The sequence below is a fragment of the Sardina pilchardus genome, chromosome 24 (assembly GCF_963854185.1).
Source record: "Sardina pilchardus chromosome 24, fSarPil1.1, whole genome shotgun sequence".
In the NCBI taxonomy this organism is placed as follows: Eukaryota; Metazoa; Chordata; class Actinopteri; order Clupeiformes; family Clupeidae; genus Sardina; species Sardina pilchardus.
The window spans coordinates 24062794-24089713 of NC_085017.1; the positions used below are offsets into that span (position 1 = coordinate 24062794).

Genomic DNA, 26920 nt, shown 5'->3' on the forward strand with positions numbered 1-26920 from the left:
TTTTGATTAATTAGGAGAGGTTGTGCATAACCAGAGAGCTGTCATGAACACGAGGCATGGTTGTGCCCTCCTTCATATGAACATCTTGAACTTAGAAATAGCCACTAAAAATGGGCTAATTAGAACAAAGCCTATGTCAAATATCGCAACGCCATTGAAGTTCAATTGTAGTTGCCAAAGAGGGCGCCATTTAGTCAAAAGGACCATTTCAATACCCAGCCTAACTATAAGGTTTTAATTGTGCTTGTAAAATTGCAATTGAGTTTATTTTTTATAAATCAAAGTTGTATACATTCTATGTCCTCTTTCATTTCATATACGAGTCAAGCCAGGTGACTCAATACTTTTGGCAATATAGTGTATAAAGACACAGACCCATCAAATTTAGCTTTTGCTTGGTCAGTGACATGGTGTCAGCTGATTTCTGCAATGCTGTTGGAGATGTAGATTTATTGTTTTATTTTTTATAAAATACATATTAGAACATACATAAAACATATTCTTGAGTACAAACACAATTGAAGTGTATGCAGCATTTTTCATATTAATAGTAGATTACTTTCTCTCAGTCAAAAATGAGTTCAGATGTTTTAATGTCATACAATTTATATGACAGACAGAGGAAATTTATTGATAACAGAGAAGCAGTATGTTTGTGAGGCATTATATGATTGAGAAGTGTTTTACAAATGTGCTCATAATTATGCTAACAGGAATGTGTTTGTAGGAAATAAATCACAGTATGTGTTTTGTTTTCAGATGAGTTCACTAGATAATCTTCAGATGAGTTTCAATGTTCAGTTGCTAGAATAAAAGAACAAAAACAGAATTGAAACATTAACTTCTGATATGTTTATCAAAATGGGCATGTCATAATGCCATCAAGTGTGGGTTATGTATGAGTAGCAGAGGTGACTATCTGGAATAAGATGGGATTCAAATATTTTAATACTGTGATTTACTAAGTGGACACACCCCAGTTGGAGTCTTTGACATAACACATAGATCACAACTTTACTTACCAGAAATTAAAGATAGGTGATCTATAGCCATTGAGATAGCTTTGGGCGGCGGATTCAGTGAAGGAGGCAGCTTCTGTGAGTTTTCCACACGCGCCACACACATTTGCGGCCACACTGTCACTGACAGTCACTGTGATCTGATGTGAACGACTGTAAGACACAACAACTGCAGACGGCTTCTCGATCACTAGCATGTCATTTGTCACTTTAATAGACACACCGTTTGTCAACTGGATTGGCAGAGTTTGCATCCTTCCGTTAACCTGTTAAAAGATGCATTGAGTAGTTTATGTCAGGCTCTGGAAAACTTGACAAAAGAAATGTTTAAAACTCCAGGTTTGTTCCAAAAGGTGATCAATACATGTGTTGTCTCCAGCTCCTTAACGGTTGATTGGTTTCCATTCAGATAATGTGTTAAAAACCCATTTTACAGGCCGCGGATTTTAAATCAACAGTTAGCGTTGGGCCAGCTAACCCTCTCATTCAACAGACTTACCATGGCTGCGAACTTGCTGTTGATAATGATGAAGGCACTATCAAAGAAGACAAAGATACCCACAGCAGACACCTGACTACTGTTCCCACACGCCTGCAGGTCCATCGCAACACGGAACCATCCATCAGTTTGGGTGTCGTCACACACTTTAACCAGATCATATGTGCCGCTGGCGGTGGCTTGAACCTTTAAGCCGTTGAAGGTGGTGAGACCACCATTGCTCCCCATGACACACTGTTTGGGGTAGCATCCGCGAACGCCGTTTTGAACTTCACAGTTCTCGTCGATGTTACAGGACATGTGCTCGGTCAGGACCACCCCTGATTTTTGACAAATGTACTTTTCCTCGCAGTTCTGTGTCACTATTGTCTCTCCGATCTGAGCAAAGAGGATAGCTCGGTCAGACTCTTCAATGACCCCATCATCACATACTCAAAAAGGATTCAATATGGCATTTAATAATATAAAATCAGTGAATTGAGTCTGCAATTACCTTGATGGTCTGCCCATTGATGTAGCAGCTGCACTGATCCTCTGGGACACAGCCTGTTCCATTGAAGTAGTAGCCGCTATTGCAGGCACAGCCTTCAGCACAGGTGTCAGCACAGGTGATGCTGGTAAGACCAGGACACGGGGTCTGACAGGGCAATGCACAGTCCTCGTAGTGGCTGTTTGATGGACAGGCCATGGCTGGGGATAGAAGGAGGAGACAAGGACAGAGACGAATTTTTCATTAACAGATGGCTGGGTAAAAAGGCATGTAATTGTATGATTACCGTGTCAAATATATCATTAAGATAATATATCTACTGTATGGCTGACTAACTTCTGCAGTCATAAGTAAGGGTTGTAAGGATTTAAAGACCCACTCCAGCCATTGATCAACCCCGATAACTAATCTTAGTTTCTCAAAGATACACATTTTTATGATTAAAATAAAAAAAACAGCTTGTATGTATCTCTACACCCTCTGCCTCCGATGAGTATGGCTAATATGAACTCAGTTTGACAACAGTATCAAACAGCTAACAATCTTGATTTTGCCTGAGGGGGGTTCCTTAGGAACTATCAGCAGTTCAAAACAAAAAAGCCAACTTACGACAGAACCTGGATGACCTCCAATTCAAGACTTTGACCCCAGTGTCTTGGCAGTCAAGGACATAGGCATTAATGCTGTGGCAGAGCATCTTTGTACCATTGGAGCCAGCTATACAAACATCATAGATGCAGTCTCTGTAATATGGTTCAGGGTCAAGAACAGCTTGACATGCTGCAAAGGGTCCTTTGGGGTTGGTGATGATGGAACAGTCACTTTCAATTATTTGGGCCTCATTTGCGGGACATTCAGGACAGCTGTCTCCAACACAGCCATCGTCACACACCACTCCTTCCACACCAACTTTCCATGCCGCTCCAAAAGTTGTCACATCTTTTGCCGATTGACCATCAGGAAGCTGGAACTCATCATTCTTGTTGCCATTGAAATTGCCACAGAGCCCGCATGTCTTGTCGCGGTAGTTACCAGGAACAGTGACAGTGACATGGTACACCAAGTCATAGGTCACTTTCAACCCGAAATCAGTTGAGATTACATAATTGTCACCGATCGGTTTAAGAGTAATAAGTCCATCATCTATGGTCAATGGGATATTCATTATAGCTCCATCGACCTGGTGAGGAACAAAGGAACTAGCATTAAAATCCTACGAAATCATCAGCGTACTTATTTCACCTGTGATTAAGAAAGAGATTCAAAAGGCTGCTTCATCATTTTTTATGTCAACTGTGAAAGTACCTGAGATTAACACTCGAGCTGAACCTTTCAAAACAACACATGGCACCAATAAGACCAGCGGTCACTTACCATGGCCAATCCAATCTGACCCCTGCGTAAGATTATGGTGTAGCCATAAACAGTCACAGCCACTAGCTTGGCCACGGACACGTTGGGATCTTCTGACATGTCGTACCATTTCTCATTCTCCACCACCACACTAAAATTGGTGAGTTGGGTACCATCAAGATGGCAGCCCTCAGCGACTGTGTAGGTGCAGGTTCCCATGAAGTTGTAAGTTGCATTGTCAAAGGTGTTGTAGTGAGGGTCGCCCGAGATTGAGCAGACCCCCTGTCCGATGGCTTGGCAGGCCCTGACCCCATTCTTCACATCACACTTTTCATTTGCACCACAGGAAAACACCTTGCATGACACCTGGAGTTCCAAGGGAGAAAAATAAATAGTTTGGGTACTCACTAGTGTCTCTACCGAGGCATTATAGCCCTCCAGTCCAGAACACTTAGTTGCAACGTATGGAATGATAACCACAAAGAGACTGATTTTAAAGTTCTTGAAATCGGACAATGTGCCTCATTTCAAGATGTGGCTGATGGACCTGGCCGTTCTACTGCACATGGAGAAAATCCAATAGGGTATGATGGATGAGCTTAACAAATGTTACAGTACATGGCAGCCATTTTCAAATAATCTGGCTCTGGTCCACAAGGGGACATCATTTGTACTTAAATTTAAACCACTAGTGATGCAACAGAATACTTCATTGCCCAGTAATGTACTGTATGCCCTGTTTTGTCTTTATTTTCATTTTCATTTGTGTATTGCTTTATTTGTTTTCATTTTTTTCTGGGTGCTACCATGTCAATTTTGGAGAAAATGAATAAATGTATTGTTTAAAACTTATATGGCACATATGACTGAAAAATATTATTCACTGAAATCAGACTAAAAGTAAAAAAAAAGAAGAATATATATAATATATACAGTATATACATACGTACTGTATATAAATATATATCACTTTACTAACAAGCACATTCACATTGGATTATTCATCTTTAATCACACTGTAGCCTCTCACCGCTGTTCCATTGCAGATGCACTCCTCGGCACACAGTCCATCAGGGTAGAAGGCCTTGTTGGGTTGGTAGTATTTGCCTTTGTATTGGCAGCCGCACTGGTCCGCTGGAACACACTGAGCACCACTGAGGACGTAACCACGGTTACAGACACACCCCTCCTGACACTGCCCTTTGCAGACAGTGGGCGCAATCTTGCTCAGGCAAGTAGAGCCGCAACCATTATCGCAAATCTCATAATGGCTGTTGGGAGTGCACTGAATGTCTAGAAACAGAAATGGTGATAAAGGGCATTCAGTGTGTGAGGCCAATGAAAAGGCTTCTTTAATGATAAATACAACCTATTAATTTGCTGATACCATGGCCTTTTTGTCTTGAATATACATGGCTAATCTTGTAGTGAGCCATATTTTTCATGAACAAGGAAAGAGAAAAGTCACAGAGATATAAAGTAAGCTCTTACTGCAGAGGGCTGCTGAACGCCAGGGGTAGACAGTGATGCCCTTGGCCTGGCAGGCGGCAGTGTAGGCAGTGAGCGTCTTGCATTGCATGCTCCCTTTTCCCTGGTGAAGACAAAGGTCGTAAAGGCAGCTCTGATAGAAGGAGCTCGGGTCGATGACGTCCATGCATTCACGGAAGGGACCGGTGTGGTTATTCAACAGGCCGCAGTAGTCGTTGGTCTCGTACAGAATCTTCTGGGTGAGGTCACAGTCGGGGCAGGTGCCGTTGCAGGCGTCCAGACACCCGGGGATTTCAGCCACGCGCCAGCTCTGGCCCATGTCCGCGCCGGACTTTGCCACCTGACCGTTCTTCATCCGCATGTCGTCGGTCACGTTTGCGTTGAAGTTCCCACACAGGCCGCACATTGCACCCATGTAGGTGCTGGGCAGTGTCACCATCACCACCGAGTTCCAGTCGTAGGACAGCTTCATTTTAAAGTCTGTCTCCACCACAGCAAAGAAACCGCTCTTGGAGATCAGCACCTTGTTTGAATCCAGGTTTACCGGCAGGTTTTGTATTTCTCCATTAACCTTTGGAGTGAACAGAATTAAAAATGAATACTTAATTGCAATAAACATTAAATGACAAAGTGATGTGTGGCTTCAGCCACCTTTCCACACTGTAATTGTATTACATTGAGTTTAGATTTGTAAGACTTGCACTCACTCCACTCTCGCTACCCTGCATTCAATCAATCCCACTGTTTTAAAACCTACCCCAAATATAGTCTTTATCTGAGGCAATGATGCCTAGTATTTTGCCTTTAAGAAAGATTGCAAATCCTCTCAATTACTTGGAAGGACCTACTGTATCCCAGTGTCTGGAATATTATACAAAGTCGAGGAGGACATGAGCTCACCGTGACCACGCTGGGTGTGTCTTGACTGATCACAATGGTGTATCCGTACACCTGGACCTCAACCAGCTTCGTGCTTGAACCCATCTGCTTATTACGGCCCGAGTTCTGCACAGTTATGTCGAATGACTCCAGGCCCGCCTGCTCGGAACAGAGCCCAGCCAGTTGATACACACAGGTGCCTTGGAAGTCGTAGGCCTCCCCATCAAAGGTGAGATAGTGGGGGTCACCAGAGACCAGACAGGTGCCGTAATGCACTGGGTAGCAGTCCCGGACACCGCCAACCACGTCACACCCTTGGCCCTCGGGGCAATTAGTTGTCTCCGTGTTCAGCTCACCCTCCATAGAGCAGAATAACCTCTGAGTGCACTGAACATCGCCCCAGAAGGTCTCTCCTGGCTGGACAAAGCGTCCGTTGAACTGGCAGCCACATTCCTCCTTGCGTATGCATTTGTTGCCACTACGGAAATAGCCTTCGTCACAAGCGCAGGTTTGGACACAAGGGGTTTTGCACGAGGACGGGGCAGATGGATCCTCACAAGTTGCTGGGCAGGCATCTCCACAGTACTCAAAGTGGCTATTCTCTGGACATGCGGGAGTAGCTGTGGGAAAGAGAAAGTTTTAACGATTAGCCATGGTAGTACAAGAGGCATTTCTAGAGGACATGATACTGCAACTTCGATGAACAGACAATATTGATGTTGTGGGAATCATTGTTTGTGTCAATCTGCAATTTAGCTATGTTATGGCTACTTATTACAGAACTCTTCAGAGTGCTGCAGAAAGTTCCATTCACATGAATGGGCCTTCCCAATGTTCAGAGGTCTGTTAAATCTATATATTGACCGCTGCAAAGTATATAATGACCGCTGTCAATGGCAACGGGTTTTGTGCTTTTAATTCACGTCTTCCACATCAATCCGCGACAAATCCGTTCGCTTATTGCAATGGAATTTCATTGGAGGTGAAACTCAGCTCGTAGGACGTTGCTACGCAACACTGGCAACTGTTAAGTTCTATCTGTGCGGGGAACTATTTATTTGGCTACTTACGACAGTGAGCAAGGTGTCTCCAGTCAGGAACGTTGACCCCAGCTCTTTGGCAGGCATCTGTGTAGACTTGCAACATGTCACAGATGTAGTCCTTCATGTCACCACCTCGACAATGGTCAAACTTGCACATGTCAAAGAAGACCGACGGCTCAATGACAGAATGGCAGCCTTTAAACTGAATATCTAGAATTGGAGTCATGACACCACAGAACAAATTGGCTCCTATGGCCTTTAAGAAGCTACAGCCTTCACACTCCTCCGTGCACTGGTTTTGGCAGTACTGTGCACCTTTCTGGTCTGGTACCATCCAGCTCTTTCCGAATTCCTCGATACTGTTTGCCTTGGTGCCATCTTGGGTGACGAGATCGTTGTTCTTGTTCCCATCAAAGTTACCGCACATGCCACATACTTTGCTCATTAAGCCGGTGGGCAAAGTGATCTTCACATACTCCTCCCAGTCATACTGTACGCTCAGCCCAAAGTCTGTCCAGAAGATCACAGATAGACCACTCTGCACCATCTTCAGTTCTCCTTGGGGAGTTTTCAAGGTGACAGGAAGGTTCCATACTTCATAGTTGACCTGTAAGATAAACAAAGCACATCATTTCCCTGTTAGCATTGCTAAATGCCATCCAAGGTAACCGTGTTGGTGTGTGTCAATTTCATCACGGTTCCATCACGTACTCACCCGGACCATGCTGATCTCACTGCGGACCATTTGAATCACTTGGTCAAAAACTTTAATGGTGATGTTGCCAACTGCAGTGAGGAGTGATTTGGCACTCTTCTCATTTTTCACAGACACTTCGAAGGTGGGGGTGGATTCATCGACATCGCAGTTCTTGGCCAGGATGTAAGAGCAGTTGCCCATGAAGCTGAAGTAATTGCCATCAAACGAGCGGTAGTGAGGGTCCCCCATGGCCCAGCAGACGCCTGTCTCTGGTGCAATGGCTGGACCTACAGAAGCTTGACCTGGAAAAGACAGCTACAGAATTCAACAAATAATCTGCTGTTCAATGTTGACCCTATTAGCAAATTCTGAATGCACTGCGATCATGCAGTTGCTGCGCCTAGTAGGCAGCGAAGTGCATGCAGTGTAAGCTTACTGTATGGGCTCATAGCCATTCCAAAGCACTTTAACTTCTTATCCTTTCTTTTGAAAATGAAGTGCTGTATCACCACGTCAAATATGTTCTCTATGGGCATTAAGCGAACAAAGCAATCCTGTATCCTGTATTTAGGGCTATCAGTTAGCATACATGGGAAAGGCCACGCTCGGACAAAGGTCAAATGGATGAAGAGCTAAATTAAATTAAATCAGCATCCAAAATGTATGTAGAATTATATTGTAAGTTTGTGATCTCATACACTCTTAAAAACTGTGTTGTCCAAATCTGGACACTGAGTTGTGTAAAAAAAACACACACACAAGTTGTGTTATTTTTAACACATTTGTTGTAAGGTGTACACAGTATATGCGTATGCACAATAGGCGAAAGGAACTGCCAATTTCACTGCATTCTTTACATCATTAATCATATGCATGTGACAAATAAACATCCTTGTATCCTTATATAACAAAAGAAATGTGTTCGAAGCAACACAAATTGAGTTGTCCCTATATGGACATAGAGATGTATTAGCAACAGCACAAGTTGTGTTATATTCAACATACTAATTTGTAGTTTGCTTATGTTACATTCATTTACTGAGATAAACAGAATATCTAAATAAAGTATTTATCAAAAGGACATTGAAGTATCTGGTCAAAAGCCCACCGACACCCAGATGGGAAAATCTGAGTGGCACAACTGGCATTTGTCATTGTATTGTATACAAGATTACAAAAGAGGCCCTTTCATTTTAAGGGCCTTTATTTAATTGCCCATTATGATTAAGGTTTTTGGCTGTTAGATCAATAGCGACCATTTCTTATCTGATTTTCAGAAACAATCATCCATTCGCTTTTTAAAAGGACTTAGGTGGAGTCACAGATGGTAAACAGCCAGCACAACTTACTTCACACAACAGTAATGCTATTAATTAGTCTTTTGCAAATACAGCAACAGCTGGTTCCAGTAAACTTCCATCAGACACTGATGAAATGTCAACGTTTAAACGGTAAAGCTATTAGTAGTTATAGTTAGCTATTGTTAGTTTTCATGGAAAAACAAACACTGCTTAAGACATAGATTGAGACCCATCTGTTTGGAAGTTCCCACAACGTAAATCTGAAATAAATATAGCCTAATTTAGCGCCATTGCACTGAATGCAGTAATGCAATACAATACAGTGTGTCTGCTCTAAAACTAAGACTTGACTTCCAGCATTTCAATCCTTTCCTTGTGGCTATTTTGGTTATTTCTGCTTGCCCTAGGTTAAAAGTCCTTAATGGAACGAATTACATTATTCAGGGACAGGGCTTAAAGCCAGTAGCATGTCTGTGGTCTGACCCAAGCCTGAATACAGGCCCAGTACGATCATTTTAGCACCTGAATGGCTCTTTGTCCTAAACCCATTTTTTTACCACGTACACTCTTTTAAAAAGGATTCTAGGGGTGCTGTATAAAACCATGAGGGCTTTAAAGAACCCTTAGGGGTTCCTTTGATGCACCCTTCAAAATGGTTTAAAGAACCATTTATGGGTGCCATACTGTATATGAAGCATGCAAGAGAACCATTTCTGGTTCTTTATGTCACCTTTTTTCCTAAGTGTTGTGGCTTCAATAAACCTGACTTTGTATATACTGTACGATACTTCAAAAGTACTTTCACAATTCTTCAAAGCCCTTTCACTTGCTATTGACCTTCATTCTTTCCTCTCCTTCACTGTCTTTTTACTGTCCTTTTCACAAAACGTAGACTACCTGTAGGCAAGTGTAAACCTGAACTTGAATATGGAATTTAAATGTTCCAAATGTAAAATATGGAATTTGAATATGGAATTTAATATTCCAAATTCTTAAATGTTAAATTCTTTTATATTATGATATGGGTACAGGAACTATTAATGGGTGTAATGTAATGCACCACCTAACACTGATCGGTGAAGATAAATAGGAAGATGACGATGAAGAAGATGAATAGGAAGATGAAGATGAAGATGAAGAAGGACATTCAGGACTTACCACAGTGGACAAGAGCTGCAAGGCAGAACAATATCCCTCTGAGCTCCATGTCTGCGCTCAGAAGATTTAATTTGTTTTTTCAAAGTCAACACCTGATAAAATGTGTAGTCAGGTGGTCATAAGCCGAGACCTTTCGGAATAAATAGTGAAAATAATCAAATTGTACAAAATTATACTTTGCACAAGACGCATTATAAAATTATTTTTAAAATGACTTCATATTAATGTTACAGAATATAAGCAAGATTCAAATGTTTCTTAGAATGTTGGGATTTATACAGCCAACATTCAGCATGCATTGATTGGCTGAAGCACTATGTGTAAGTTCTAAGAGAAAATTCCAGTATACAGATGGTCTTACCTGAACCTGCCAGCTGAAGCAAAGACTAGGTGATCCAGCCTTAAATTGCATTTGGTCTTGAGTCATTAGCCAATCAACAGCAAGCTTACAGATTTGTTTTGTTTGATATATACTGTATACGTATGCTCACGTGATGTCTTATCAGCCATCGAAAGAAAGAAGGAACAGACAACCACAAAACATCGTTAGTTGATTGTCCAATTCACTGTCCAATTCATTCGTAGATAGCCAATGTAAATAAAACAACTTTGTATTCTCAAGAGCACAGCATGACAATATTCAGGTCTCTCAGATGGTTCAAAACACTTTGCAATGTAACACACAACTTTACAGTTGTGCAAAACGTTCTTCTTTTACACTTTTAATTTGTGCTGTGACTGTGCATATGCAAACCTTTGCTGCAATTTTAACTTATTCATATTGTATAATGTTAAACATGTATTGTTATCTTAATGGGACGCTTCCCTAATGAAGAATTTGAATTTGAACTGCCTATGCCTTTCGTGAAAAAAAAAATCTTTCTCATTCGTCATCTACCAGGAAAGAATGTACAATAGGTATCCTTACCTCCTCTAAAGATTAGACTGTTTACCCTATAATCAAAGGTCTGTGAGACACCTCCCTCAAGAGAAAGCAAGAGCACCATGGGTGTAGATGACAAGAGTGGTGACGCAGTCATGTGGCTAAACAACAATTGTATCATTTCACATGATATGAAATAATGTCCTATATCACCTCTCGCTCTCTTGAAGAACAATACAGCCAAACCTGCATTTTGCTATTCAGTTTCTTGGGTGGTTTTGACATCCACCTTTGTCTGGGTTGAACTTGGATTGAACAATTGGATTTGAGAACAGACGCTGATAAGGTCTAAAAAGGCCTAAGATGACCGAACATGTTTAAGGCAAAGCAAATTTACTTGTAAATTGGAGTGGAGTGGTTTATAATTGTACCCTTATAACAAACCGTTTGTAAGTGTCACTTAATGTTAGCCTTTGTGAAAACCTACTGTAAAGTGCACACTCAAACTGTTCATTAAGGATAAGGATAGCAAATGGATGACAACATCAGGAAATGCGTTTAAAAAGAGTTTGACTTATTTTAAGACTTATGTCTAAGAAAACAAGCAAATGTGGCAGTGCATTCAGCAAATTTGTCTTAAAGTCATAACAAATCTGGCTGCCAGTGCTTTAAGCAAATGTGTTGTGATACAATATCTTAAAATAAGTCAAACTCTCACAGGAAAGTATAAGTAAGTAAGTCAGTATAAGGTAAGTCAGTATTTTATTTGTATAGCACTTTTTACAGATAAAAACACAAATTGCTTTAGAGTACCTAATAAAATACACATAACAAGAATTTAAAAGCCAGACATAAGATACCCACAACAAAAGTTACCCAGAGAATTAAAAACAGATAACATCAGACATAAGAGAATAAATAAAGAAGAGAAGAAAATTAAATTAAATAAAAATGCAGTAATAAAAGGGAACTTGAAAAAGGTAATGTCACAGGTTTAAAACGGCCATCCTAAAAGTGCTAGATAAGTCCTTTTATACTACTGTATACTTTCTTTTTTATCTTAATATAAGATTAATAGCCCCAGCTGTGACACAACTGGCTGGGGCACCTGCACCATACGCCGGCGACCCGGGTTCGATTCCCGCCCCGTGGTCCTTTCCGAATCCCACCCCTGCTCTCTCTCCCATTCACTTCCTGTTGATTCTCTACTGTCTCTATCATTAAAGGCATAAAAAGCCCAAAAAATATACTTTAAAAAATATATATATATAAGATTAATAACGCTTGATTAGATAAGGAGTTTAAGTAGGGCAATAGAACTGTCAGTTCAGATTCATTATATTCACAGGTCCCACAGTAGATACTCAATAAGAGAAAGGTCAGTGCACTTTTCATTACTGAGATTAAAGATGTTTTTCAATACTTGTCCACCATATCTACTGTGGACGACAGAGTCAATCCTCTTCAGCATGAGAAATACCAGTGCTGCAAACACCTCTTGAGAAATGCTACATTCTTCAGATACTTTTGAAAAGTTGTTGAAGGTGTTTTGTTCAGAGCCATAGATAGAGAGAGTTGCGACACTCTTTGATGTTGCCGCCACGATCAACAGTTCCAAAAAAAACTGTGCTGAATGGCTGAATCGCAGGAGGGTGGGATGTACTTCTGATGCTGGAAGGTGTAAAGAATTAACTCATCGACTACTGACCAAGAGATTGGCTGTAAACAGTTCCAAAAGCCCCATAACGAGGAAATAGCCTGGAAAAAGCGCTGCCATTTTTTCCTATGGAGGTCTGAGTGTCGCCACTCTGTTTTATCTACCGCTCTGGTTTTGTTGCTCCACCTTTCTGTAAGAAGCCCTCAGGTGCACTGAATTCAAGTCAAGTGACATACATATCAAATGACACCATAGGAACAGAAGCAGTTTTCAGACTGGATGGGGAGCTTTCTCAATTGCATATGAGGCTAGTCTTTCCATTGTCTCTTGTTGTAACATTGAGAACTAAGCCACAAATGTGGTATTGCACAGACACACAGCTTCCCAGAGCACCAATCAGGAGTAGCCTAAGATGCCATCAATCAGGACATGGAGAGATCCTTTGTGTTTGGTAATAGTTTTTGGTGTGGTTTCACAAAATGCTAGTATCAGTCACATTGTGTTGAAGAGCTAATGCACACACCCGCACGTGCGGTCACACACACACACACACACACACACACACACAGTCACAAACAAATACACAAACACACAGAGCGTGGTGCCTCTGCAGACGGCTGACGAGACAAAGGTGAATTGAAATAATCCCGGAATCAGGTATCAGTATGCAGGTACTAGTTTAGTAATCACATTTTAATTGATGAGGATTAAGCACATGAGATGTGTGGGCAGTAAAAATGGTAAATGGTTAATGGACTGCATTTCTATAGCGTTTTTATCAGCTTCTGCAAATACCTAAAGCGCTTTACATTATCACGCACTGATGGGAGGCTGCCATGCAAGGCACCAACCAGCTCATTTCTTGCTCGAGGACACTTTTGACCAGAGGTGGAAAGCTCCAGCTTCAGGGAGTGAAAGTCCGACCATGTATTGAATCTCATGAATTAGCTGCTATATCAGCTGCTATATCAGAGAACCATGGGGAGAACGACCACTCGCTAAATACTTCCGCATGGTACTGCAACTAGAGGACGATTGCGAGCAAGTGGAGAATGAATGGAGGTGAATGGAGTTTCTCCTAAAATCTATAAGCACAATTTCTGCTTTACACTCAAATTGCAGTTCTAAAACACACTGTTTTCAAAACACTACACACAATTCTGTGCATTAGACACAATTTTCATGAAGAAAATCTCTTGTTTTCACAAAGAACACTTTCATTCAAATTCTAAAGCTAACTGCCCTACCATGCACACTGACTCATCAGATGGGCAAACTCCTGCCACACAGTCTTACAATTAGCAATCAGAGCTTTAGTATTACAGTAGTACGGGCAGAGGTAGAGCCAGAGGAGTGAGAGTAAGAGGAGGAGGATGGGGAGGCCAAGAACCGTAATCTCTGATGAGAGCCGAGCCACTAGAACATTGCAGTGCTGCGTATCAGTACCGGACAGTACAATACAGCTCAATGAGCACAGTAGTACAGTATTGCCTGTGGGCTGTTCTGTAGGACTGTAAAAATAAAGTATGTTTCAAGTATTTGGGGAAAGTAATCCTACTTTGTATTCCTACACAGTTTACAGTATTTTACTATTTGTTTGGCAGCCGAAAGATTACCAACACAAGGGCTTCTGTCTCCTGAACAGGAAACTGAAATCATGAGCATTGTCCTAGAAAAACGCCATAACATTATGGCAAATACTAGGAAAAATAATACAAAACAATGAGATATTTCAAAATATTGATAGGGTAAGCATACTTACTGTATCAGCTTATCTACTGTTTGTAGTACTGTTTGTAGTGTAACACTGAACAAAAAAAGGCCCAAGTCATTATGATGAATGGAGAAGAAGTGTTTTCAATTCATCGCAGTGTTTTACACTGAGCACATTAGTGTTCAACTGGTCCTTATAAATGTCTTGATATATGATGGTTTAAGTGTGTCTCTTGAGAACAAAAGAGCATTTTGAGGAGAAATTACATTGTTTTGAAGGTAAAGTGTCATTTTGCAGGAGAATTGTGGAGTTTTGCCCATTGTGTGTTGTTTTGGATTTGTGTGTAGAGTTCTGAGAATATGAGGCATGCTTTCAGAAAATGTGTGTTAACAATCGAGAAAAACTGTAATAGAGAGTGCTCTCCATAAATGAGCTCTGGCTATACCTAGCTGAAGGGTTGTGCTAATTAGAATCAGCTAGTTTAAATTAATGGTTGGCACATTAGGACTTTTACTCACTGAAGCTGGAGTCTTCCACCTCTGCTTTTGACAGGGTCAGGAGGCTCGAACCAGAGAATGTCTAATAAGGGGAGAACGTCCACTTGCTGAATACTTCTGCATGGTACTGCAACTAGAGGGCGGTCGCGAGCAAGTGGAGAATGAATGGAGGTGAATGGAGTTTGTCCTAAAATCCACTTTTCTCTGGATATATTTTTTTTGTGTAGAAATCGGAATATTGCATGTGAAAGGGGGGTCAAGGAAAATACACACGGCTGAGTATTAGATTTTTTAAGTCCCTTAATTGCTCTAAAAAGCCTTTCAAACATGTCAATGATGTCATTCATTAGCAGGGTGCTAGTGTGTTATGGGCAACAACGACCAAGCCTGTGAGAAACCAAAGGGCCATATGTAATTGTTCATTCAACTTTCGACCCATAACCCATATTGAGCTTGCAGAAACTAAAATCCGATCTTCGATTTTTTAATGACAATCAGGTGAAACAGACCAATTTAGCTGTCTAGCCCCATAGACTTTCATTGTTTGATCACTTGCTCGTGATCGCCCCTAGTGGACTTGCAACAGGAACTGCAGGTACAATGCAGGTACAATGGAGTTCATGGCAAGTGGACCGGCTCTCCATAAATGGGCTCTGCTCGAACCAACAACCTTCCAGTTACTGGACAGCTCCTCTACCTCCTGAGCCACTGCCGTGTTGGTGTAGGCATTAATTGGTCTACTAGGCACTCTAGTTTTATATAATTTTTTTATTATTATGTTTCATGAATGTCAAATTTACACAGAGACACACCTGTGTGCATGAATACATAGACACATAAACACACATACACAACCAAACGTATGGAATACAGGTCATGTTTGTCATACAGGCTATGTTTTGTCGCTTGGTTTTGTTTTTAGAAAATCCTCCATTAGTTTGTGTTTTACAAGTTTCACAAGCTTCTTAATGGATATACATTCAAAATTATATTAATCCCTTTTAGGAGCAGCATGTTTTAAGCCATGTCAGTGTAATTAGATCAAGATGAACCACTTCTACTGTTCTCAGGGCTTGAAAAACCTGTTTTACCAGATGATCTTGCATGTGGGACATATTTGCATTCAACTACCCATCGAGACATGCTGCCATTTCTTAATCAGCAAAACAGGTGAAGCTCTGAACTCAGAACTCTGTTCTGCTTTTTTACTTTTTAGACAAACTTCTTTCGCCATGAAAATATCAGGATGTCAGTGTTTAGTGGTTTTATTGGTGTTGTTACACCTGGGACTGGCTGTCATTGTCTTTGGCCAGAGGACAATAATGGACAGGTTGACAAAGGACACTGCGGGAGTAGATAAACAAATGAAGGACCTTCCATTTTATCTCAAGGTTAAGAAGGATTACGGATTGTTTCTGGCAGACAAGGTAAAAAGCTCCCTAACGAAGAAACAAAAAGACAAGGAGGCTCTGGATGGGCTGATAATTGACAATCAGAAAAAGGTAGCAGAGAGGGAAGCCTGTGAGAGAGAAAAGGTGAGAGAAAACTCAACTTTTGTTCTAGTTTGTGTGCATTACTGTTACTATACGTGTTTAACTAGAGCTAAAGATAAAGAGGTGATGGAGAAATGCAGTCGGGGGACTTGAGATTGTCCTGTTTTGTGCTTTATTCAGAACACAGTGGGATTGGAAGATGTGCAAAAACAGAAGACTACACTAGAAGGTATGGACATGCCACTTTCTCAAAATCTTCCTCATTCAAATATTGAATTATTTTGTAAAAGCTGTTTCTACCATGACTAAGGGTTTTTTAATTTGTGGTATCTGGGACACTGTGGGACAGTTAAATTGGTTGTATTCACAACCATGCAGTTAAATAAACACTATTCAATATGCAAACTCAGGTACATTTCTTCTATGCAACAAATATGAATGGATATGAATGGTATCTTCTCCTTTGCCCTCTGCACCCTCTTGTGGTTCAAAGTAATAGAACAAAATTGAAAAACACAGAAAGTCAAGTGCTGTCAGTTCACATGCAGTTAACCATCTCTCTCTCTCTCTCTCTCTCTCTCTCTCTCTCTCCCCCTTTCACCTATTACATTGCACATATTCTCCTCTCTCTCCTTCAATTACACTCTCACCCAATCACTCTCAGAGCAATTCAATGCGGCAAAGACTGAATGGAGTAACGAGATAGACAAACTCGTACAACAGCTGAAGCAGCTGAGCCCAGCGTGTCTCTATGTGAAGAAGGACTCAGACGCAGCGTGAGTGACAATGAACTTTGATGTTTCGGCCACATGCAGAGACAGCAGTGGTTCGCTGAAATGCGGCTGAAATGCGGAGCAACAAAATGCTCAAACACATAATGTATTAATAGGAACTTTATAATTCGCCCATTGCTCTAGCCTTTCTTGCCATGGAGGAAGAATACTTAGCACACCATAGACTGTATATAGTGGGGAGAACATGTATTTGATACCATGCTAAAGTTGCCTAAAAACAGGAATATAAAATCATCATTTGACAATTGATCTTAATGCCTTAATTGAAAAAATGAGTAAAAATCAAACTGCTAAGGACACCAATTTTCTTTGTGATTGAAGAATTGTATCGTAAATAAATAAATAAATGTTCTTCCTTAAATGCTAGGGTGGCATAAGTATTTGACCCTATGTTAAATTTCAATACTGTAGGAACAGGAGAATTTTTAATATGTTTTTATTTTTAAAGGCCAGCTATTTCATGGATCCAGGATATTATGCATCCTGATAAAGTTCCCTTGGCCTTTGGAATTAAAATAGCCCCACATCATCACATACCCTTCACCATAGCTAGAGATTAAGTAAATAACAGCTAGTAAATTAAACTAAATTTAATTTACTAGATAATAATAGCTAGCATTTTTTTATTCCATATTTAGAAAGCAAAAGCTTCAGGATGGATTTCTGAAATCTGGAGGAATCTCTGTGAAGACCTGCCAATTAGATAAATATTATTCACTTTTTAATAATATTAATATTATTAAGTTGTGTTGTGCTATTAATGCTTCATATGGCAATTTATTTTAATGTGATAAGTGTGGGCTTTTCATAATCATGTAAGACATATCTCGGCTTCATTGAAAATGAGTATTACCCTATTTGAACCTCCGAGAATAAATGAACGTTGAATGAATGGATGAAAAAATGAATGAATCAATATAATCTCTCTCTGTAATATAATATGCAATCTGTCAACCACAGCTCATACCATTCACATGCCACCAATTCTGTCTAACACGGAGCAGCTTTGTACTGCAAAGGCTTCATGCCCTGAATAACCAGAGATGTTAATTCAGTTGTGCTACTGTAAACACCCTACCTCTGTTTGTCTCCAGCAGGAAACTGTGCGCCCCATCGGCAGCAAATGGCACCACCACTCCATCAAAGGCATAACCTGTGGAAAAAAAAACGTGGACTAAAGGCACAGAGCAACAACAAAAACATGATGTCAATCACAAGTGTATGATTTTTTTTAAATGTATTGTGAATTTCCACCTTCTTTATTGTATTCATTCGCAAGCAACTTTTGCTTAATTAAAAGGATATGTATGACTCAACATCCTGTTAATTGTTCTTAGTCTCTTCTTCCACAGTGTCATTTCACATGATGAATAGCATTCACAGGTCCCCACTCCCTACATCTCCCCACATTATGTTATTGTTGAGAATTTTGAGTAAAACAGCCTGACCAAAATTGCCAGCTAATCTCTTTGGTAATACAGGAATTAGTAATCAAATCATTACTAATGTGGTTTTCAGTGTTGGGATGTAAATGAATAAGCTACATGTATTTTGGATCACGTATTCAAAAAACAAAGTGAAACTATTTCAATACAACCACAATTTAATTATCTTCAAAATAGTTACACTGATATATTTAAGGGATTACATGTTAAACCTTTATACGTATTTTACATGTAGGCCAAGGCTTTTTTCAAACTGATTCAAATATTTAACCACACCATATTTATTTCTCAGATGGCTCCTGTTGGTTTATTGACAGCCTATGAAAAACTCTTAGTACAATGTCAAACTAGAAAAACACCCAGAGAACGCAAACCCCTGACAATATCACTGCCTCCTGCATCCAGACGGTGATACGTATCACTCCCAAAATGTAATCGTTCTCTTCCTTGGGTCATTTCAGATCAGACCTTCCCTGAAAATGTCAAAAAAACGTTTTGCGTCTTACGAACAAACAAACAAACAGACAGACAGACAGACATACAGACAGACAGACAGACAGACAGACAAACCCTGATGAAAACATAACCTTCTTGGCGGAGGTAATTCATTTTGTTGTTGGCCAATAGGGCCTACAGCCAGTATGTTTTAATAGGCCTATAGGTTCTTTCTTGACAGGGTATTCTGCAAAAAGGCACGTACCTATGTGCGGTTGAAATTCATTATAAAGAATCTACTTTGTTTGGGATTTGGCGAGCTTTAGCTTTAGACAAAGCATCTCTGTTCTGTCTTTGACATGACAAAGTAGCACATAGATTTATATATCAATAAATCCTCAAGGCAAGTTTTGGATTGTTGTTAGCACTATGGGTCTAACAAGTTCACATAACTATTCCATCAGTGGCACTGCACGGAATTTGCGATGACCACAACAGAACATCCCTTATAGATTCACAGACGCAATGGCAGACACATGGTTTTCCATTACGAAAATATATTTATATTAATTAAATAACGTAGAAGATGATGGCAACATGTACACTGAAACACAAGACATTTTAAATCATATTGTGACTTATTGGCAGGTAACTCTAAAGGATGCTGCAACCCAAAAGAGGGTTATCAAAAAGTGTTCCACAACAGGGATTAAAGCAACACTAAAGCACTTTTCCTCTGTTGCACACACGCTATTTGTTTATCTACCAAATAACGATGTCCACAGACAAGGTCATGTTGCATGATTTTATGACAGTATGATGTATTGCGACATCGAAGCAAGTCAGATTTGTGGTTTCTAGGTCTCATTTCATCGAACCACAGGTTCGATCTGGTTAAGTTAGTGTGGTCATAGCTAATAGAGGGCCGCGAAGTCAATGCAGAAGTGCTGTTCACCGCTGAAATGATTTTGGAAACATTACGTTCAGGTACGAAAAACTCTTTAGTGTTGCTTTAACAGTACTACACTGCACAGCACACAAGGAAGGGAGTAGCGACCACTAAAGGGAGATACCCACATTTGACAGCCTGTTAAACACATTAAAAATAACAAATAAAACTTCACAAACAAGGGCAACAAACCAAATTGGACTATACACAACTGGCACAAAAAAACACCCAACAAACAAATGGCGAAACAAAAGACAAGGCTGAGCCGGTACACAAACACATACAATCAGACACTCAGGAACGCCATGAGCAGAGAACGGCAGGGTCAGGCAGGGCGAAACTGGAGCCACCTGAACCAGCCTCACCGCCACTGGGATGTCACAGATGACACACACACACACACACACACACACACACACACACACACATACACACACACACACACACACACCTCGTCTGTTGGCTTCCACCCCATGCCCAGCCCCAGGCCTACAAGAGTGGAGAACATCATTTACAGCCTAAAGAGGAACCTACCACTCTTTGGCAGTGGTGGACGAAGTACATTGATTATGTACTTAAGTGAAAGTATAGATACCTTGTGTCAAATATTACTTGAGTAAAAGTGAAAGTACCCACTTTGAATTTTCACTTAAGTAGAAGTATAAAAGTATTTGCCTTCACATATACTTAAGTATTAAAAGTAAAAGTACTTCAATGAATTATGGTTCTAATGGCTTAATTATAATTATAATTGATCATTTTCATATCAAAGCTCCTGCTAAATCAGCTTATATAAGGCGAAATACTAATGCCTATCTTCAAATAGTTTCTTACATTTCTCTATTTGCTTAGAAGCTATCTACAGTGGGGAGAACATGTATTTGATACCATGCAAGTTGCCTAAAAAGAGAAATATAAAATCATCATTGGACAATTGATCTTAATGCCTTAATTCAAAAAATTAGTAAAAATCAAACTGCAAACAAACAGATTGCCATGGTGCTTTTTCCAGTAGACCTATTAGCCTGTTTGATGCTCATTGAGCTCAATGCAAATCAAACAGGCTAATAGGCCTATACTGGAAAAAGCACCATGCCAATCTCTAGCTGTGGTGAAGGGTATGATGATGTGGGGCTATTTTAATTCCAACGGCCAAGGGAACTTTATCAGATGCATATATCCTGGATCCATGAAATAGCTGTCCTTTAAAAATAAAAATCTACCTGCCCCTGTGTTAAATTCCGGTTACATAGGGGGTCAAATACTTCCTTCCCCCTAGCATTTAGGAAGAACATTTATTTATTTACGATACATTCTTCAATCACAAAGAGAATTGGTAGAAAATACATTTGTTAAGAACTATGATGCTGTTTGATTAATTTATAAATGGTACACTGTCACTTTAAGACTCTTGCCGGCTCCACTCAGTGGCTGCCCTTTATAAAGCGGAGATATCAGTTATCAATGCACTCTCTCCCTTTCATGCACGCTCACACGTTCCCAATTACGTTATGAGTAACGTTATAAGTAACAAACACGAAAATTAGATTTGCTGCAATAGAGATTTCAAAGAGTAGGCTTTCATCTCTATGTAACATTGATATTGACATTGTAAATGTAAACGTTCTCTAAGAAGAGTGTTAGTTTGCAGTAGGCTATGTTAACCACAACGTCGTTGCTGAAAAATAAATAAATAAATCAAAAATAGCGAAAAGCCAATGATAGCCTAAGTGCATGGCGGGCCAGATCTAAACTAATGCATGCTCGGCGGGCCGCACTGAAGTGCGTGCAGGACGCAGTTTGGACACGTGATTCGCTTTGCCAAAATGGAACGAGAGGGTTTTCATAAACGTAACGGAGTAAAAGTACGAATTTTCACTTAAAAATGTAGTAAAGTCAAAGTACAAAGTCTCACCAAATATAAATACTTAAGTAAAGTACAGATACATCAATATGCTACTTAAGTACTGTAACGAATTACATGTACTTCGTTACTGTCCACCACTGCTCTTTGGTCAGCACGAAGTACAAGTGACCAGGGAGCACTTACCATGCAAAGCTACCAGCAGTCCTTTACAGACCAGTTGAAAGTTGCACTTTGGGCAATTTGCGTAATCGGCATAAATAGGCAATTAAGGCGAATAGGATGCAGGTGAATAGGGTACAAAAATTAAATAATATCACTATGGAACTTTTTCAGTTGATTACTTGTGTTAAGATGAGAAAAAAATTATTGCATGTTTTTTTATATTTTAATGTTTACATATGCAAATTAGGCCCTATCTCATTAAAAAGGCTCTAATTTGCATACACACAAAATCTCGCTAACCCCGGATGTCAACCTTGTGTAATTAGGATTCGGAAGAAGCATACCTAAAAGAAGAGGCGAGAAGAAGTTGTAAACAATTTCGCATGTGAACACGACTAGTGTTAGGACCATGGGATCGTCAAGGGTTCTGACGTGTCCGGCGTCAATGAGGAAGCAGCACTGCTGCGCCAGCTGTTGGAACGAGAAGTCTCAGTGGCTTCATCACTTCGCTGGGACCTTTTAAGCGGTGATTTAACGACTGGGAGCGGGAATTTGTCACGATTCGACAGTAACTGGTCAGCTCACTCCACAAAACGCCTTTGGGATATAAATATAATGACGGATGAACAACAACGGCAAACGCTGGTCATCAAATGATAACTTGAATTGTTTATGTCGACGAGATGCTTCTGTAGATCCATGGAAGTACAACAGGGAAATATATTGTTTTTCTTCACTGCAAATCTCGTTGATGAACAGTAACAGTTGCTTCCTATCTTTACTCAATCTGCCAACTGTTGGGTATGGGCAGTTTTTTTGAGAGAAATACCATAACAGCAACGTTAGGCTAGCTTGCTAGCCACATTCAGTAATGGTAGCTCTCATTGCCTAAATTAGTTTGGTATGAGTCTCCTACCATGTTAACGATCGTAACATAGGTTCATGTCTTAAAACCCAGGATTTGTTTCTGGATTGAGATTGCATTCACCCCATTTGAATCACGGGTTACATCATACAATTTTGTTTTTACACCAAAGTTAGCTCGAAGTACATTCTGGTATTGTGACCTTCTTGACAGTGTACTGTAGCTGACATTTCCGCTTTAACAAATTGATTTGTTTCAAGCATTTGATTGGGGTAGCCTACTCTTTTCGAATACCTTGTCGGTGTGTATCTACATGCTGCACTAGGCATGATACAACTGACCCTCGGTTTTCAAAGAAAAGTCATTCAAGCAACACTCTTTGGGGAAAAATAAAGAATTTTGCAAGCTGCCGAGCCCCTGAGCGACAGTACTACAATGGAAGATGAAGTCTTTCAACAGACCATGCACATTGTCAATCTGCTCGTCACCTGGACAGCTGCCACAGCCATCATATTTGGTGGGGTGGTGCCATACATTCCTCAATACAGGGAGATCAAGCGGACTCAGAATGCTGAGGGATTCTCCACCTATGTTTGCCTTGTTCTCCTCGTAGCCAATATTTTAAGAATACTCTTCAGGTAATCATTTTGTGTTCAGAGCTTCATTTTGTGTTCAGAGCTTTCTAGAGTGGTCAAATCTGGTTCTTCTACTAACTTCATACACATAAAATGAGTTTGAGTGAAAAAGTTTCATCACCTGAAAGGGAAGTTCAAATGATCTGAAAAGCAGCTCTTGCTCATCAAGACTAAATCTCTGTGTGTCTCTCGCTAGGTTTGGGCGGTACTTTGAGACCCCCCTGTTGTGGCAGAGCATCATCATGATTGTCACCATGCTGGTCATGCTGAACCTGTGCACTGATGTCCGCGTGACAGCCGAGCTGAACACAAAACGCCGCTCTTTCACAGGTCAGTCCACCCGTCATACAGCCCATCTTTATTGCTTTACAGCCTGTCTTAGGTGTGTGAAGAAATACAGTCTTGCACATTGTGTGTGTGTGTGTGTGTGTGTGTGTGTGTGTGTGTGTGTGTGTGTGTGTGTGTGTGCGCTTGTTTTACAACAGATGTTTCCGTGTCCACACACTAGTATTTGAGTAACTCCTTCCTGGCATGATGTTGCCATGTGACAAATATTTGTTTGGGTTATGGGTCTGGACAAAGATCTGTGGTCAAGATACATCAAATAACCTCTATAATTCAATAGTCTCAGAAGAAAGCCCCACATTCCCTTTGAAGTTCTGTTTAGGCCTCAGCTCATTTGTACACATTACTGTTTGCTAAGTAAGCATCACTCTGCTATGAACCTATCATGTTCAACAGCTACATCCTGCAGTTGAATGAAACTGAAATGTAAGTATTGACGTTTTAATCTGCCAAGGTAAGTTGGAATGATCACTAAACTGGGTGGTATTGTCAGTGTTCCGTGCAGCAGGTTCCATTTCCAGTAGCCTATCAGAACGCAGACAGAAAGTAAAACACTGGTGAGTCCATGTGTCTGCGACCTTACTGGGGTCTGGTCATGTCAGACCGTCTCCAGATCCCTCTCCTGGGCTGGGCCAAGTGGGCCTCGTGGGACAAGAACACACCAGGAAAAGGAAAACACGAATGTAGAGACAGGGAGAGAGAGAGAGAAAAAGAGACAGAAGGGGGAGATAACCTTTTAAACTTCAGTTGATTTCACGGTTGTCTGAAAAGGCAGCAATGCAGTCCCATCAGGGACCTCTCTTGTGCCGTGCCCCGTTTGATCACACTCCAAATCTGTCACCATGTCCGGCAGCCTCTGCAACCCCTTTATTCACACACGCACCACCTATCTAACTTCCGCAGTACATAGGCGGGGTACAGTCTCCTGTCACCCCAGGGAGCAGACGGAGGATGTATGCGTGCAGATGGAGGGAGAGGTGGTGCTTCAGGGTGGGGCTCTGGTTGCAGTAATCAGCAGGGATTTGACTTTGTTTTTCCCCTCCTCTCGGGCTTAAACGATGATCTATGAGGAGATTAGGCAAGCAGAGGAGCCGCGTTGTGTAAGGGGGCTCTCTTGTTATGTCACATGACTGCGCTGACCTCAGCCGGCAGATGGCATTCTGAGTATGTTATCAGTGGCATAGTGGCCATACAGATAGATAGGTGCTAAAATCACATGTAATATTTGTCACATTGAATGGAAAAATAGTTTCACAGTTGTAGAGAGGAGGGACAGTCAATCAGTGCAAACATGTACACTGAGCAGAAAAGCCCACTAGAATGATTAATCTTTCCTTGAAACCAGTTCCTCTGAAGAGGGGGGTCAATGACCCTAAGGCCATTTTAAAGTTTAACAAACCCTATAACGGTTAGGGAGTAAGTGAAAGAGCCTTGTTAAAGAGTAGTCCTATAAAATGTGTTTTACAGTGGAAAAACCTGTTAGTCCATGTCTCGTACGAATCATGATTTGCAGGTGCAGTCAGTTCTCGTTGGCCAGTAATTATGCACTCACTTTAAAACATAAGCACTCTCTCACGCATACACACACCCACACGCACGCACGCACATGCACACACACACGTTCTGCTGGGGTCATGTGAAAGACCAACCTCTCTTCTTTCAACTTCCCTCTCTTTTCTTTTTCTCTTTTCTGTTCTCTATTTCTCATTTTTTTGTGTGTCTTGTGTCTGTAGCTTCAGACATTAAGGATGAGGAGATCAAACTCCCCAAGAAGCTCTTTTTGGGTATGTACCGTTTCTGCTTTGCCAAACGGCGCCAAGGTCATCCCCCTCCCCCAAACCCCACCCCCATCTCACCCCCTCTTCCCCACACACTGTGCCCTCGTCTCCAGTTCCGCTTTGGTCACCTAACTTCCGCATGGTCCAGGGTTGGCGCTCTCTCTGTGCCACCCCGTCACACACTAACCGGCGCCACCCTCACCCCAACTCACAACTGATCACCACCCGCCAGCTTGGCACTATTGGAGCCATCTCCACTGCATGTGCCTCCCAAGTCAGAAAGCCTGATGAATCTCTCAGCTTGCTTCATTTCACTTTTGCATATACTCTACTGAGCATGAGAATGTGCCATTGATTGCATGCATGACCGCTTTAGCTCACTTCTATGTGGTAGTTAGAAATTGCTGATGCTCACTTGCATGCTGGTAAGAATAATGTACAGTGTGTGTGTGTGTGTGTGTGTGTGTGTGTGTGTGTGTGTGTGTGTGTGTGTGTGTGTGTGTGTGTGTGTGTGTGTGTGTGTGTGTGTGTGTGTGTGTGTGTGTGTGTGTGTGTGTGTGTGAGAGAGAGAGAGAGAGAGAGAGAGAGAGAGAGAGAGAGAGAGAGAGAGAGAGAGAGAGAGAGAGAGAGAGAGAGAGAGAGAGAGAGAGAGAGAGAGAGAGAGAGAGAGAGAGAGAGAGAGAGAGAGAGAGAGAGAGAGAGAGAGAGAGAGAGAGAGAGAGAGAGAGAGAGAGAGAGAGAGAGAGAGAGAGAGAGAGAGAGAGAGAGAGAGAGAGAGAGAGTGCGTGCGTGCGCAGAAGTGTATGCATGGACAGTGACCTTGAATGACATTTAATCTCAGTACTCTACAGGCTCCCTTGTTATGTCTGTGTTCGATCTTAAAAATACGCGTTTTGCATGTGAATGTTTCACATATTGAAGGCCTTGTTTGCACCAACTGACAACTGTTATGGCTATGTATTGCAAGCAGTGAGACATGCTCTATGAATGAAGAATAACTTGTTTAAGCTTTGCTTTGGATGCGACATAAACTAAAGCTAACTGGGACTGCAGGGGAAAAAAACACACACATTCTCATGCGCACGCTGACTGACGGATGCCATTCTTAACTTGGGTAATTCACCGCTGGTAGGAGCGCTCACAATGCGTGCATGCTTGAAAGGGGCCTCTGTCTGACCCGTCGGCTGAGGAGACTCTCCTGATGCCTGTGAACAGTGGTTGCTCCTCTTTGCTTGGTTTTGCCTGTTGTGCTGTTTGCATCTGTGTTACTGGTTCAATCAGGGGTCAAATGCGAGATATTTAAGTGATACCTTCATCCGCCTGAGTCACTGTTTGATAGAATTACTCTTCTGGTTCTGTACTAAAATTGGCTTTACATTAGACTTTAGGCTGAGTGAAATGAGTTGAGATAAACCAGTTCTTGTGCTGGATGTTGATTCTAAAACTAAAATGGAATGGGACACTAGATGGCAGT

The 26920-nt window shown here is 41.1% G+C and overlaps 2 protein-coding genes across 3 annotated transcripts in view; one reads left to right on the forward strand and one right to left on the reverse strand.

Annotated features, from left to right (window-relative positions):
- Positions 1–507: 507 nt before the first annotated feature.
- Positions 508–7717, reverse strand: LOC134072338 (IgGFc-binding protein-like). Its single transcript, XM_062528972.1, has 11 exons — positions 7487–7717; positions 6799–7378; positions 5750–6348; positions 4853–5420; positions 4392–4495; positions 3383–3727; positions 2618–3188; positions 2012–2208; positions 1519–1896; positions 1023–1285; positions 508–804 (listed from the first exon to the last, which is right to left on the reverse strand). Exons 1-11 carry the CDS (start codon positions 7715–7717, stop codon positions 798–800), a joined length of 3843 nt encoding a protein of 1280 aa, XP_062384956.1. The 3' UTR covers positions 508–797.
- Positions 7718–22302: 14585 nt separating this feature from the next.
- Positions 22303–26920, forward strand: part of LOC134072430 (solute carrier family 66 member 2) — a 28785-nt gene continuing 24167 nt past the window's right edge. The window contains exons 1-3 of one of the 2 annotated variants that reach the window (XM_062529123.1): positions 22303–23326; positions 23520–23653; positions 25402–25452. In XM_062529123.1, coding sequence (XP_062385107.1) covers positions 23124–23326; positions 23520–23653; positions 25402–25452 — 388 coding nt within the window. In that variant the 5' untranslated portion in view covers positions 22303–23123. The remainder of the gene's footprint in view (positions 23327–23519; positions 23654–25401; positions 25453–26920) is intronic. The other variant, XM_062529124.1, reaches the window with a different exon arrangement.

Excerpts from the sequence above, each read along its gene's own strand:
- LOC134072338 (XM_062528972.1), bottom strand. The coding sequence starts at position 7,717 with ATGGGGGACCCTCACTACCGCTCGTTTGATGGCAATTACTTCAGCTTC. Across the intron at positions 6,349-6,798 it reads GAGACACCTTGCTCACTGTC|CTACTCCCGCATGTCCAGAG; the intron begins GTAAGTAGCCAA and ends TCTTTCCCACAG. Across the intron at positions 2,209-2,617 it reads GAGGTCATCCAGGTTCTGTC|CCATGGCCTGTCCATCAAAC; the intron begins GTAAGTTGGCTT and ends TTCTATCCCCAG.